This window comes from Carassius carassius, chromosome 38 (assembly GCF_963082965.1).
Source record: "Carassius carassius chromosome 38, fCarCar2.1, whole genome shotgun sequence".
Taxonomy (NCBI): Eukaryota; Metazoa; Chordata; class Actinopteri; order Cypriniformes; family Cyprinidae; genus Carassius; species Carassius carassius.
In genome coordinates, this window is record NC_081792.1 from 22,726,551 (window position 1) to 22,743,187 (window position 16,637).

Genomic DNA, 16,637 nt, shown 5'->3' on the forward strand with positions numbered 1-16,637 from the left:
AGTTTCCAGCTCACCACGCCCCTTGGTACGAGCTACCACGCCCTTAAGTATATTAAGCAGTATAAAACCATCTTGTTCCATCAAAAGTGAGTCAGGAGTTGGAATAGCGAGTATTGATAATGACCAGGATAGAATATTATAGTATCTATCTATACTTATTTAGATTATTTCGTGTAGCCTATGTAGTTAATTTTTGTATGATTGATTGTCTGTGATTGTCTGTGAGGACCGAATTAAACTTGATAAACTTGAATTAGCATAGTTGTTAGTGTAATGTTAGTATTGTTAGAAGCATAGTTAGTTAGTAGCATAGTATTGCATCAGTTAGGATAGCTTCAAGTTGGTGTAGATTTATCTGTATTTAGTACAGTGGTCAGGATGGTACGTATGTGTAGTGTTGCTGGTTGCGACAGCACTGCTGGACTGCATAGTTTTCCAGCAGACTTTAAAATTAGGCGCCAGTGGTTGCATGCACTTGGCATGGAAGACCGCGGAATTGCTTCTTCAACGCAATGGAGGTGGAAATGGGCTTCTCCACACAGCTCGCGCTTAAAAGCGGCGCGGTGCGGGATTTAAGACCGCAGTTTGAGCCAGCGGCTCGAATTGATATGGCTTAGGCCACAGACACCTCGACATCCTCCACTTCAGGTGAAGGTGGGCGAGAAAAGTCCTCTACTTCAGATGAACGCTCTCTTGCAAAGCTACTTGCGTCACTACAGTCACTCTCCATTTTAGCGACTCTGACAGCAGCTTTCAATCAATCCGTCACTGCGGGTCTCAGGTTCACGCCCCACGCACTCAGCCCCGCCCTCGGTACGTCCCCTGTATCTCTGCTGTGCTCTGCCCACTTTTCAGCATTTTTCAAATATTCCCAGTGGGTGGAGTCAGGCTCTGACCAGGGGTTTAGTTACCCTTTAAGTGTAGTAAAATGCTGATCATTAAAATGATGAGCAAGCATTAGGTGGTCAAATTTTGCAACCCTAAAAGCCCAGTGTTTTTTATTTTTATTTTTTATTAAACCTTTATACAAGTTTTTTTATTACTAATGGCTTTCTTAAGACATGTTAAAGAATAAAATAAAAATATATGATTAAAATCTTTGCTTTAGTTTATAAGATGTGGGGAAGGCATATCTGCCTGATGGATTCACAAGCAGAGGTTGACTTCCTACAGTTTCATTTATTTGCAGTTCAAAAAAGAACTGGTGTTAGGCATGAATTGATTTATGTGAGCATTGAAACGAAAAGGTGCAAGAGCTCTTTGCTCTTTGCTAAGTTTACAGACCACATCTTCAGTGCTATTTTCTTTTGAGCAAAAATACAGTATGTTGATATTTGTTTGGTTCAAAAGTCTTGCCATTATGATGTAGATACTCATAAAGCAGGTCACAATATTTAAGAACTTTAAAAGGATTTTTCTTGTAACAAGATTTTCTTCTTTTACATGTCTGTTTTCAGGAGGATATGAATCTAAATGAAGAGAAGAAAGCGCCTCTCAGAGAGAAGGACCTGAGCACAAAAAGGGAAATGGTCCTTCAGTACATCATCACAGCTGCAAAAACTGTAAGTCAAAGAATGATTGCATCCACACAGACCAGCATATAAACCTGAAAGGATGAGCAGTAAATACTTTGATTACTTTTCCATCCCTTTGAGCTTTCTTATGCTGGATTTCCATTACTAACCCTGATAATTAAATAAGATGGACTCTATTGACCTAAAGAGTAGGGCAGGGTACCGAACTTTCGATGCCTTTATGGTATCGAACGAAAACTTCGATACTATGAGTATCGAAAAATTATTTATCTTTCGGTGCCAAATTTCCGTTCCAAAAGCCAAGCGGACGTTTTTTTCTTTCTTTTGCCTAGCGGCTTTGTCTGTGTGAGCTTGTAGCATACGTGCATGTAAGGACCTAAATTCGCCGTGATTGGCTGTTCACCACCACGTGACGGGGAGGATTTCCAAAGATAATCGCAGTCACACAACACAACTTTAGTTGTTTTTTCTCAAAACGTTTCCGTTTTACAATGCCAAAGAGGTGTTTAAAGTGTCGCTACACTTAATAAAAGTGGATGCCGAGTCAGCAAAGTGCAACATATGCGATAAGAGTATTGCAACCAAAGCCGATGTTAATGAAGCGTTTGGATGAGTGTTTTGCCCTCCCTCCCTGTTTAGTTTGCTCTACTCCATTGCGTATCTTGAAACACGCCCCCTTTCACGTCGTCTAAAAAACAGAGAGAGAGAGATAGATTTATCCGGTACAACTAATTTCTCTAGGCAGCAGGCAACTGTATACATTCACTTAAAACATAACCGACTGTGTTAGGAGAATACTTACAGAGACAATTATTTTGATATAATTGTGTGTGTATATGTTCATTCAGAAGTTAAGATACGCGAAAGATGAATTCATTCTCTGTACAGGCATTGTCTGAAATGCTGCTCACAGCGCGTGCTTTGAATGAGTGAGCGCAAGCTCCAAACACGCGCGAATTGTTTAAAACGCTTGAATCAGCAATATTTAGAAACAAGTGCAAACGATCAGCTATGATCCGTTTCACCCCTTCAAGTGAGTGAACAACGCGAATTAAGTTAGGAATTTTACATCACTATTCATGATAGCCCATCGGACTGGAAAACACAATAGCCCCGGGACATGGGGCTAACGATTTTGCGAGCCCTGCACCTCAGATCTATCCAGTTTGTGAAACACTGGTTTCCACACTGGTTTCGTTAAACAAAATAAATTATTATTTTAAAAGATTGACTCAAAAGAATCATCGGTTCACTAATCGGATCATGAACTTGTATTACCAAGCCAAAGATTATCTATTATTGAACATCTCGAATGAATAAAGACTTCAAGTTCATCTGTAAAGCACATAAAGCTATCGTTTGAGTTTATAAACTTCTATTTCATGCATTATTCGTATGGATCTGCTAACTGAATGCAAAGTGTGAGTTCTAGAAGAATGTTTGTGTCTTGATGAGCATGTAAACAGCTGCTGTTTTTATTTTGTTTTTTTTTCAATGGAGGATCAGTTGCCCTATTGGTTAAAATCCCCAAACTGTTTACTTAAATATTAAATTAATGATTGACATCAAAACAGGGGCGTTTGCGTGGGCTGCTGTGGGCCAGAAAGTCCAGGGCAACTTTTTGGTCCCAGTCCGCCCCTGAATGGCGCACCCCTATCCAAAAAGCACAACTAGTTGTATTAATAATGTTATCTGAGTGTTACCAGAATTTGTTTTAATTAAGGTGAGAAATTAAAGTTTTTAGTGTTTAATGTATTTGTGTTGATGTTGAAATGGATTTTAAAACATATGGTATCGAAAAAAGTATCGTTAGGGACCGGTATCGAAACTGAGGTATCGAAATTGGCACCGGATCGAAAGATTTTGAACAATACCCAGCCCTACTAAAGACCATAGGAGGTCACATCTCGGATTGCTCCAGTCATTTACTCTGATCCTGTGTCAGATTTGTAGGCGTCTTTATTAAACAGCGAAATAGTAAGCAAAGGTGCAGAATCACCACAGAGGCACTGTGCACGTGTTTCCATGTTCATTTGCTGTCACATCCCCGTGCTGACTATGTGCAAGTCTGTTATTGTACTGGTGGGTTTGCCCTGATAAAAATATCTGTAACTGCAGGCCTTTTATGAAGACATTGACAGGCTAAAGCCCACATTTTAGTTTGTCTCCTTTGTTCTCTTGTCCAGAAGTGAGAGGGAGGCGTTGAACCTCCTCATGTGTACTTATGAACTCATAATGCTGTGGTAGTGGTTGAACAAGAAGTGGTTTACAAGTCTGCAAATAGTTATGCTAGAATACAGGAGGCAAAATAAATTCTTTTGAGTAATATCCATCCATCCATCTTCCGCTTATTCGGGGCCGGGTCAACCGGTATATCGCCTCGACCGATATTTGGCATTTTTCTGATATCTGCACTGGCCCATAAGTTTTTCTGCTTTTATTAGTCATATAAAGGCAAACATAATACTTTCTATGTAAAAAGTAAAAAAGCAAATACGCATTTATATAATTTAAACAAATCTCTGAGTGACTAATGAACATTTAATTTCACAAACCTTGCAGTTTTATCCTGCATGATTGCAGGTTCTCTGTGTGAGGGTCGGTCTGTGTAAATTGAATGCTTGAAACTTTAAACTCGTGATTTAAAATGATGCTGCGCTTTTTGCATTTACACGGCACTGTCATATTCATGTCACAGATATTATTATTAATGATGTAATCAGTAGGGTTGTAACGGTATGAGATTTTAAAGGTATGATAATTGTCTCAGACAATATCAAGATATATGAAACAGTAATTTTTTTTAGTTACAAAGACTCAATTAAATAATAAGAACAAGTTATTTGAGTGGACAAATCCTTTATTACAACAAATTTGAAATCATTTTTACCTTCTGGGGTTGACTGGCTCTGGCGACACCATTTGCAGATTTTTATTATTCATATTTTATATTATATACATATAAATAATGTTAGTCTTTTTGGGATCCTACTGTCATTCCAATTGAAATTCAAATGAAATAAGCATACCAGCCTCTACTTATGCAGTAAGGATGGTTGGCAGTGATTATAGAAATGGTGGATGGTCAGGACACTATCAATGTGAGCTAATGTAGGATGTTGACTCATCGTGTTCTGATAGCTAATGAATAAAGACAGACTGCATATATACCCGAGACACACTCAGACCAACACTTATCCCTTAATTAGTCACAGTATACTTCCATTAGTGACACAGACCAACTGCATTTGAGATGTAAATGGAAAACAGTAAGACACAGCAGGAGGCTGAACTCTAAACATGTTTTCATTACCATCATAATAATTCCTACCTCCATCATTTATGACCCCTGGTTCATGTGAGTGTCACATATTTAGAAAAATGCTGCTGAAATTAATGAATCCACAGAATCAATGCTATTCTTATGTCCTCATCTGCTTTGTGGGATAATACCTTGCTTTGTAATTACAAAGATTAACCTATAACTAATCGTTCCATTCTACTTTTGTCATCTTCAAAATATCACAAAATTGGTGGTCATGAAATTATTATTTGGTTTTGAATACTTGGACGATAATGGGACTGATAAATTTATCCTACGTTCACAGTGTGGCGCTTTTGTTCTACTCAAAATATGTGCTCTGCAATTCAATAGCTTCATTGTAAAAAGGGACAATAGAGATGACAAACATTACATGCATGAAGCAGGCCACCGTCCAAACTGTAGGTCTGGATGAGCCTGATTATTAAAGGGCTCATATGATGCTGCTAAAAAGAACATTATTTGGTTTAATGAAATGTATTTATGCGGTTTAAGGTAAAAAAAAAAATCCTAATTTTCCACATACTGTACATTGTTTCTCTATGCCCCGCCTTCTGAAACGCGTCGATTTTTACAAGGCTCATCGGTCTGAAAAGTGAGATGTTTTGTGATTGGCCAGTTATCCAGTGCGTTGTGATTGGCTGAATACCTCAAGTGCATGATGGAAATGTTGCGCTCCTTAACATATTGTGATGCCCTGTCCAGCCATAGCGATTAGACATAACCATTAAAACCCATTATAAACGTGATATAAACACAATTTCTAGTCGTGTCTTCTTTTGGAAGGCCAAAGAAAGTAGTTTTGCTTTCTCAACGAAACAGCGTCACACACCGCGGCCTTGGGTGAGCTGAGGCTGGAGGCCTACAGCGACCGGAAGCTGGCTTGAATGAGCAGAGGACGGCGGATTCCACGAAAGAGCATCCATTGGGCTTGCGGCAACCACATGTGATGACCCTGGGCTGGACTCTGCTTCGTCCATGGTGAAAGCCGATCCAGAGATCCTCAGTAGGGCTGCACGATTCTGGATAAATTGAGAATCACGATTTTCTTTAGTCTCATATAGAGATCATGATTCTCCCACGATTCTTTTATTATTATTATTACCATTATCACAAGTATATAAATTAATACTTTTATTTTGCAAGGATTCTTTAAATTGATCAAGTGTGATAGAAAATATTTCTATTTCACATAAATTTTGAATCAATAGAAATCAAAGAAACCTAAAAAAAATCTACTCATCTGTTTTCAACATAATAATAATAATAATAATAATAATAATAATAATAATAATAATAATAAATGATTTTTTGAACAGCAAATCAGAATATTAGAATAATTTCTGAAGATCATGTGACACTGAAGACTGGAGTAATGATACTGAAACTACAGCTGTGCATCACAGAAATAAATTAGTTTAAAATACATTCAAGTAGAAAGCAGTTATTTTAAATTGTAAAAATATTTCAAAACATTACGGTTTGTGCTGTACTTTGGATCAAATAAATACAGGTTTGGTGAGCAGAAGAGACTTTAAAAAACTACACATCTTATGGTTCAAAAACTTTTGACTGGTAGTGTATATATAATATATTTAAACCCCCATTTTTATATTAGAATGATGAAAAAGTTGTTTAAATCACTGATTCAACGACTCACTCATAAACCTATTTCCCTTGTTTCATTACTGGATGAATCAGCGTTTTTGAACTATTCTCTTGAATGAAAAATTCATTCATTGACAAATACATTAAGACACTTGTCGCCACCTAGTGGTGAAACAATGCAAAAACTTTCAAAAGGGGATTTGTTATATTTTGATCGCTGCCATATAGACATCGATGTTTATATGTGAACTATAAACTTTATCCCAGTATTTCTGTGATAATATAAATGACTGTAAGGCAGAAATATTACAGTGTAGTTGAAAAGACCGTTTGTGAATGTTTTTTTTAACCAAACATGCTAACTGCTCTCTGTGTCAGCAGCAGTGCGAACACAGATTTGATTGATCCGGTAAGACTTTGTCAAAGGTTTAACAGACTCTGGAAATCGTTGTCATTTAGAAATGAGATCGAGAGGGTGTCTGAATTGAGGTCGCAATCTTTTAACGATTAATCGTGCAGCTCTAGTACAAAGCTGATGTATTTCTTCAGCGACCAGCACAAATCAGCTTCAGGCATGACGAAGTGGATATCGTGCTCTTTTGGAAGGCCAAACAAAGTAGCTTCTCTTTCACACAAAACACACAACGTCTATATGACAACACGGCAACAACAACTACTACAAGAATAAATGGTACGCCTTTTTTTTCGTGAACATCTGGGCGGTGTTATGCAAATCTTCCCACATAGTGATGTAGAGATGTGGGGGCATGCTAGAACAAGCCGTTTTAGTGGGGTGTCTTAACTTTGATAAAGAATATCTCTTTGGATTTGAGACTTAAGTCTTTGCAACTTTACAGAAATCCTTGGTTTGTCATACAGAATCAAACATGGAGCACGAAGCATAAAACTTGGACAGTGGTAATTTTATTGTCTTGATGAAAATATGAATGGCTGATGCTTTTGGAAAGATTACACTGTATTCGTTTTTTTTAATCAAAAGATATATTTTGAAAATATTCTAGAGATAAATTGTAAAGAATATTTTAAATGTCAGTTTTTTGCCAATAAAATAGCCATGAAATCTGGCAAGGCATTAAATCATTAAATTAAACCGTCTCCTGGCTCCAAAAATGTGTGCTTGCAAATGAGGCTTTAATGATTGACATTGCTAATAAACCACATTGAGAGCCATGTACAGTATCTCTCTGTGCCATTGTGTTTTCTGAAAGTCAAGAGTAATTGGGAGACATAGTTACTGAATAATAAGGTTTTTAGCAGCCTAGTGTCTCGTTCACAGTTTATTTCCTCATTAGCATGTCTAATACTGTTACTACAAGCCATGAGTCATTACCTGAACTCTACCACCATCTGACCAGTGCATGCCAAATAAACTCAGATTGAACTTCTACCAACCTTACAGTAGCAGTTGTCTGTAGGATGTATAGAATGTATGTTAGTGTAAGTTGGGTAGGTATTTTATAGACTTAAAAATCAAAGTTTTACTCCTGCCCAGGGGTGCAATGGATCCTAGATAATCCGTGATCTGAACAGACCAGGCCCCACGGTTCAGCACGCATGTGATTTGCAGATTAACTGTTAAGTTTAACCATGATAGAGTAAAAGGTTTGTCTTGCCAGCGTGTTTTTTTTTTTGTTGGCCGATCTGAAAAATAAACTGATCCGTTACTCAAAATCTGTATATGTGACTGAGGACCACAAAACCAGTAATATGGGTAAATTTCTCGAAATTTAGATAAATACATCATCCGAAAGCTTTCCTTTGATGTATGATGTGTTAGGATAGGACTATATTTGGCTGATATACAACTATTTTAATATCAATAATTTTGACCCATACAATGTTTTTTTTTTTTTTTTGGCTATAGCTAAAAATATACCCCAGCAACTTGGTTTTGTGGTACAGGGTCAAACATGATCTGAACAATGAATTTTGTGATCTGTTGCACCACCACCAGTGCCTCGACAAAAAGTCATGTCTCCTGAGCTAAAGCCAATGATCTGTGGTATTGAAGACACGGCTACCATGGAAAATAGAAGTGTTCTTAAAGTACATAATTTCCTTTCAGCTGAAGATACCAAGAATAAGAGGCTTAAAACAAAGCTCAAATCTTTTAGTTAACATTGTCGCAGTACTGCTGAAATAGTTTCTGTGGTTATTGCAGGATGATTTGGCAGTAGTATTTCAAAGAAAACCATGGCTGAAGGTCAGATTTTTTAATGTTTTATTTTTGCCATTTGAAGATCTGAAGGTAAACATAAGACATTGGTCATATATTGATTTAGAAAAAATGTGCCTCAAAAGATTGTGGATATTGAAAAAGACCATTGTGCTTTGACCTTATCACGTCATCAAATGCATAACTGTGGGCAGACTTTTATAGAGGAATTAGCAAAAAATAAAACTGCAGCAATGTTTTGTCAAACACAGATTGTTAGTTTAAATTTTCTGGAAAGAACGCAACATTTCACCCTGTCGGTTTTTTAGAAGCTGTACAATGTTGTCTTTTGTATGCTGTGAGGAGAGTAAGATAGACTAATCGCAGTCAGTCAAAAGCTTTGTTCATTTACAGGCACCACTCAGTGACACCTTGACAGTGTGATGTGTGTCAAAGCAGGCTTGAAATGCCTGGTACTAGGGCTGTGTATCGGAAGCAAAGTCACTATACGATACGCATTCCGATATAGAGACCACGATACAATATGTATCACGATACAGGATGACACTAAGTTTCACCTCAGCAGAATTTACCATAGTAGCTGCTTATTGAACAGTGCATACTAAGGCCATTGCTAACTATACGCAGAGCAGGCAGTTGATTTATGTTGATTTACTGTACCACTCTATAACAATATATATAAATAATTAATAATAATAATACTACATATAATACTAATATACATTTATATTATAATGTATTCATTCTAATATACTAATTAAATAATCTTTACACTTTCCTGGTAGGTTATTGCACAAATTAACACGCTTCCTTCACATAAAACTTTTTTTTAGAAGCATCTTGAACTACTATGGTGTCTTCACTGTAGCTCACGCACTCGCATACAAATATTCTGTGTTGCCCCACAATTTTTATCAGTTAAATAGCTCCACCACTGAAGTGCTACATTTTCTTTCTTAGCAAGGAGTTGGTAACATAACATCACTGATTTTGATGCAATAAAACTCACAGCTTCACTGTTAATAGAGAAACGTGGCAAAGATGGAAATAATTTGCACATACAGTCTCTGTCTCTTTCCCTCACTCTCTTTCTCAGGCCTGTAAATAAACACAGACTTAAAAATATTACACTTTCCTGTGAATAGAATATCCAGTTGGAGATTGCTAAACTTCAAGATTACTATTTGTAACGATATCAACCTTAATATTCATCCGGAAGAAGGAGGCGGGAACCGGCGGACAATCAAAAACATTTTAATAACAAAATAAACACAAAACAGCGCACCAGCCCCTCACGGACGACTGGTGCGCATAAAATAAAAACCAAAACACAACTAAAAGCCCAGGCCTGGTCCTCTCTCGTCCTTCACTGTCGTCGCTCCAGTTTTATATCCTTCCATCTCCTCCATGGGCCTCGAGACCGGTGGGACGAACAGGTGTAGTTCATCTCCAATCACTCCCCCGGCCTCGCTCCCATGTCCCTCGGCCCCGCCCCACTCGTCACATACCCCCATCGCCCCTCGCAGGCCGGGGGGTACTCCCGAGACTGCGCTCTACTCCCCCCCCCCCCCTCCCTCCGGGGGGGCCGCTCCCGGGGACCTGCGGGAACCTGGGGGTAGGACAGGCGAGGCGAGAGAAAAGGAGATGGAAGGAGGAGCGACAGAGACGAGAGAGGGGAGAGAGGAAAAAAAAAAAAAAAAAAAAAATTCCGGTTCCCAGACGCACCGCTGCTCGGCCCTCCACCAGCTGGGTGATCTCCTCCGCGGTGCCTGGCGGTGGCACTGGACGGCCCTCGGCGGACGGCACGACACTCCTCCGCCGCCCGGTGGACGGCGACGGCTCCTCCGGTTTTGGGCAGCCGGCAGGAGTCCCCCGTTCCCTGCTCCTCCCCGTTCTGGCGGAGGCAGCAGGCTCCGGCCACCTGGCGAACGGCGCCGACTCCTCCGCTCCCTCACGGACGGCAGCCGTCTCTCCACATCGTGGGCGGCCGGTAGCGAGCTCGCCCGTCCCCGGCAACTCGCTCCAGTCCACCGCCTCGAGCGTCCATGGCGGCACACTCCTCGCCAGCTCGATGGCACCGCGGATTCACCACAGCGGCGAGGGATCTTCAGCAGCGCGTCCCTCCTTCTCCCGGGTTTCGGCACCACTGTAACGATATCAACCTTAATATTCATCCGGAAGAAGGAGGCGGGAACCGGCGGACAATCAAAAACATTTTAATAACAAAATAAACACAAAACAGCGCACCAGCCCCTCACGGACGACTGGTGCGCATAAAATAAAAACCAAAACACAACTAAAAGCCCAGGCCTGGTCCTCTCTCGTCCTTCACTGTCGTCGCTCCAGTTTTATATCCTTCCATCTCCTCCATGGGCCTCGAGACCGGTGGGACGAACAGGTGTAGTTCATCTCCAATCACTCCCCCGGCCTCGCTCCCATGTCCCTCGGCCCCGCCCCACTCGTCACACTATTGTTTTCAGAAAGCCAGTGCTTTCAACCACAGTGGAGACATTCATATGGTTGCCAGGTTGAGACAAATTAGTAAAACACGTAGCAGATATTTCTGTATTGTGCAAGTGTGGAGCTCTAATTTAGGGATTTCGTCTCTTGATATCAGGCAACCCTAGTAATGTTCCTCTGGGGGCCAGATTAAACCTGGTTTTAGCCTATGTTTTATATTCGATACATTAATGAAACAGTTTCAAGCATTAAACGCTGTTCTTGCATTCAGATTTAACACAGTCGGAATCGATATAGAAGCAGCTGTATCGATAAGTAGTACGTGACAAAGACGGCCCTTAAAGGCACTGTGAACTAAATCAGGCAGTCTTTGTAACAGGTTGACTGTGGCCTTTCTAGATGTTAATGTGATCTTGCTTTAGGTGACGTTCAAGAAAAACAATTAAGGCATGAGGTAATGAATAGGGTTAGTTTTAAGATGCACACTTTTTTGGTATGTGTGTTATAGTCTGGATGTTTCCCCAGATTCATTAAAATACAGGGACAGGCACGCAGAGCTGATCTCTGTTCCAAGGACAACACTACCATTAGGCAGTCACAACATTCATCAGTCAAATTAAGAATGTTTTATTCAGCATAGAGAGAAAATGGAAATTCACAGACTCCTCTAAAGGTTATGTAAATAGCCAACAGTGTGCTCTCAGCACTGACAGAAATGCCCACTCATTTATTAACTGGTTAATTAGTCCTTTTTTCCTATTTTGCTTCTAACGGTCTGACAGCTGTGCAGCATAGGGGTATCCCTGGAATATCTGTTAAAGGAACACCATGTACGTTTTGCTTAAGGCTGCAGCTTTCGTTTGCTGATTTTAGCCAGAAAAACAAATCGAGATGCTGTCTGTTCTAGGCCAGGCTTTTATGAAGTAAACAAAATGAGGGTGTTTAAAGAAAGCGCTCACCAAAAAGCAGAACTTGTAATTTTCTTATCCTTGTTCTAAAATGGTTTGTATGTCTATCTTCTGGAAGATACAAAGATGCTTAACAGTTCTGGCTGCTTTTTGTCCCTGTAATAATGAAGGTATCATACAATTTCTGGATGCACAATGTATCAGTAACATGTTGGTTTTTTGGCATTTATTAGATACTTTGTCTTTTTAAATTCATCTTCATCCAATGTTCACTTTAAGAGTTAGTGTTTAAAATAAAATGTAATACTGGTCAAATTTGTAACATTTTTTTTTAGGATTGACTGTAGGGTTGTGCCGATAGACTGTAGTATCGTGTATCGATGATAATCAGAGATATCAATGATAGCAGATATCTTTGTTGATAGTCAAGACAATATTAGGCTCATTCTCCTATAAATGTATTAAATTAGTATTATTATTATGCAGCCTATTATCAGTTAGCTATTATTATCAAATTGCCTCGCTATTTCACTTCAGCACCGCAATTCTCACATGAGGATCAGAGCCTGTAGCCGGATGTACATTGACGTACATAATCTGGTGAGATGAGGTATTTCATTGCACTTTAACATGTTATCTCAACGGCCTCTATATGTGCAGTATTTTAACTGAGCCCTCACTAACTGAGTTTAATGCCACAGTTATGTTAGAACACTTATCATCCTAAAAGCTATGTATGACTGTTGTATCCGAATATATATTAACTACCTATTTAAAATAATTGTAAATCTGCATTGTGTAATTTACATGTTTGAAAACTTTTTTTTTTTTTTTTAAGTTGAGTTTTGTTCATCTATTTAAAAATAAATTGTAATTAAGTTTAAGTTTGGGTTACATTGTTAGGCCTAATTGTAGCCTTATAATGTATAGGCTCCCTATATATTTAAGCATAAGCTAAGGTAGATTTTTATCACTAAAAAAATGTAAATTTTTTATTTTTTTTTATTTATGTTAAGAACATTACCTGTAATGTGATTAAAGAGTCCCTTACATTTGCAGAAAAAAATTAGAATGTGTTGCTGTTCAGAATACTGAATTTGTGCAGAACATATCTAACAAGCTGATACTTATTTCGTTTATTTTCTGTTTCTATTTGTGTCCTGCTGCTAATTGAAATTAATTCCTAAATTTAATCTGAATTTTTGTCTGTGATTTTCTTACTAGTTTTCTTTCACCTTTTAACCCATTTCTTCTTGAAAACACCCAATTAGCTTCCTTACTGTAAAATCCTACAAAAAGCATTCAACTCTCTAACAGTGACAATTAATTGGCTGGGATTTTAAAGTGCTAGCTGACGAAGCACATTGCCTGTCATCAACTCAACTGACCCCTTCTTCATTTTACTTTTGACTCAGTTACTCTCTTTGCTCCATGTTTACTTAGCATTTATCTTGGAAGTGTGACTGTACAAACCTGAGCCAATAGCTGTGCTTGTTTTGGTCTCATTGTACATCCAATAACTATATGGTTCTTATTTTTATTTACTTTTTTTAAACCTCACCATGTCTACTGTTGAAGAGTCAATAAAAAAAAACTGAAATATCCAAACCCAACATTTTCCAGACCATCAGCTGCCTCCTAAATACTCTGAGATGCACCAAATGGCATCAGATAGTCAGCTGCATATGTTTTGTTCACACATCCGTCAAGGTTTTTAGGCAAGCACTTTAATTGAACTTCAAAAACGACTTTAAAGTCTTATGAAAAGCAGCTCCTAAAGTGTTACAAGCCAGCCATGAATGCATTTACACAAACAGCCTTTAATGCGCACACACATATTCTTATTACCATGCAGCTGCCTTGTCATTGTAGACACAACACCATCCTCTCTTCAGGAGTAAATGTCACTGGAGTCTTGGGGTCTTAAGCAGTGGTCACAGCAAGTGTTTCTCATTGCTGAGGCTAGAGAAATGAAAAGCTCAGCGGTTGCCAGATTGGTAAGCTTTATTAGTCCAGTCTTGGGTCTTTTTCTGTGGGCATTTTGGGAGAAGCGGTGGCATTCTGTTCGCCTCTTAATTCTCTTGACCAGCGGGATGCTGAGAGGTCACTGTTGGACATCGCCAGGCAATCAAAACTGCATTTACTTGTCTAAACCCTGAAACACATCAACACTGGAGGGTGTCCCTAAAACTAATTTGCTTCGGGAGGAAAAGGGTAAGCTCATGGCGACTGCTGATGTGAAGTGACCAGTGAAGAACATTCTAGAGTTCAGCAGGGCTGAACACAGCTGTGTTATTGAGACTTTGTGAGCTGATCCGTCTCTGCTGCTTTGTCTGTAACTCGGTAGACACGTTGTTTGTTTGCCCACTTGATGTGGAAATTTTTGTCCTTCTGCTGGAATCTTTACTTTCAATCACTGAGTGTTTTCTGGTTGTGAACTATTATAATGATAATATTTGCCCACTGCCAACCACCATGACTTAAAGAGTTTTTAAATAAAAGAAATAATACTTTGTGTTATTTTATTGGTTAAGTGCACTAATTCCAACAGTTTGATCAAAAAAAAAAAAACTTTCATACTGTACACTGTGTTTTTTTTTTTTTTTTTTGCTTTTCATTTTCCCCTCTTTATTTAAGCCAAATTATTATAAATTTTTATATTGGCCATTTACGTATTGCTTATCTGCCATAGCATGAAAATTATAGTAATTGTCTGCTAATTGGAAATAATTTTTGATGTATCTTTATTTTTATATTTTAGTTATATAATTAACAAATGGTTTTAACCAATGCCATTGTCATTTAGACAAACTTACTCTGCGCTTTATTCTTTTAGTTATTTATCTATAGCAGTTAATGAATCAAAAATCATGCAATGTCAAAGAACGTGGATACAAGATAATTCATAGTTTTTATAGTCTGTCTGCTGTAGTCTCTCTTGATCAAGGTAGTTCAGTATCAACTCTATTCATGTCTTTTTATTTAGTTAAATTATTAGTTATATGAGCAGGCCTACAGCTGAACTGATTTGAAATACTGAATTTGAATTATCTTCATTTCATTTCAACTCATCCTAGAGGTCCATAATTTTGTATTTATGTGATTTAAAAAAAAAAAAAAAGATCTCTGCAATCACATTCAAGTAAGAAGCGAATAATGCCACGTATTTTACAACCCAATAAACCTACTTTATAATTTTTTTTTTCTTTTTTGAAAAATGTTTGCTGTCCCCCTGGCAACTGCTATAGAGGTAAACATTCATTAATTGTGGGAAACTGCTTTGCATTATTTTCTTACCATTTTGTTTTTCTACCTCACTTGCCTTCTAGAATTTGTCTTTCTGCATCTTCTAACAATGTAGAAACGTGCAGAGAAGAATGAAAGTAATGGAAATGAAAGTAATGGATGCCGGAATGGTGTTTTTTTTTTTTTTTTTTTTTACTTATAATACCAATACTTCCTTACAAAAATACTTATCATCTTTGACTTCCTTTTAATTCTTCAACTCAATATTACTGATATGGCTGAATAGTATTTTTTGAATGTTTTTTTCTTGTACATAAAAACGGTGCACAGTGCTATTTTTAATGTAGTGGCAAATGTCTGTGTTGCTGGATAATTTTAAAAGCTTGGTCAAACCCCAATTACTCCGCTTTTCTCAGGCTTTGAGAGCACTTCTTCAAGTGCATGTCAGTGCTGAAACACCTTTCCTTGCCCTCAGGATAGTCCATTTTTATAATGTCTTTTATGCAGCTAATCATATGTTACTGCACTAATTATCTCTTGCCATTGACATGCCTTAGAAAGGGTTGCAAGTGGGACACATGCAGCACTCATAGGAGCATAAGGAGAGGTTGAAGGGGAGCCATCCACTCCAAAAATCCTCCTACCTTAAGTTAATTCCCTTGCTTGACTGATCCTCACTTATGAACTTCTGGTTTATTGTATAAGGTGTTCGGGACATCCTTTCCTTTTTGTGTTTCACAGAGAAATAGTCATAATTATCAGGGAGAGGCTGATGGTAAATGTCAACCCTATTATAGATCCTCTACCAATAACCTGTAAATCCACTTCTCCATTTGTCGACGGTTGACCCCAGCGGATTCCAGACAGGAATTAGGCGCTATCTGCTGTGAGCCTGCTGTAAAAGTAATGGTGAGATTTTGCTATAATCTCTTAATTCCCACAGCCAGACGTGTCTGTGCCACGGCTGTATGTGACACCAGATTCGTATTCTTTATTTTATCTCTTTTATTTATGGCTGTATTAAAGCACTTGACATTTACACACCTTTCAAGTGTAGCTCACACCTGGCCTCTTAAATTATGGCTTAATCTAAATTTCTTTAGTTCACAAAGCTTGCACAGATTTTTTTCTTGGAAAGTAGAGGAAACTGAGAGGGTCTATTGAGTTAAACAGATAGAATTCTTTATTTTGGATTAAATCTCACGCATAAGTACATTTGTAAGAGATTTGTGCCGTGTTAATTTTCCCCTTCTGTGTCATAAAAAGTACTTTTAGAGCCTCAATTACTCAACCTGAAACCGATAAAATGGATACAACTAATAGTAAAAGTTTAACAAGTTAAATAGAACATCTAATGTTTT

The 16,637-nt window shown here is 38.3% G+C and overlaps 1 protein-coding gene across 1 annotated transcript in view; it reads left to right on the forward strand.

Annotated features, from left to right (window-relative positions):
* The window catches only part of LOC132119590 (protein diaphanous homolog 3-like), a 312,651-nt gene that overhangs the window by 58,389 nt on the left and 237,625 nt on the right, over positions 1-16,637 (forward strand). Inside the window, exon 4 of the mRNA XM_059529685.1 lies at positions 1,458-1,562. Within this exon, the coding sequence (XP_059385668.1) occupies positions 1,458-1,562 (105 nt within the window). The remainder of the gene's footprint in view (positions 1-1,457; positions 1,563-16,637) is intronic.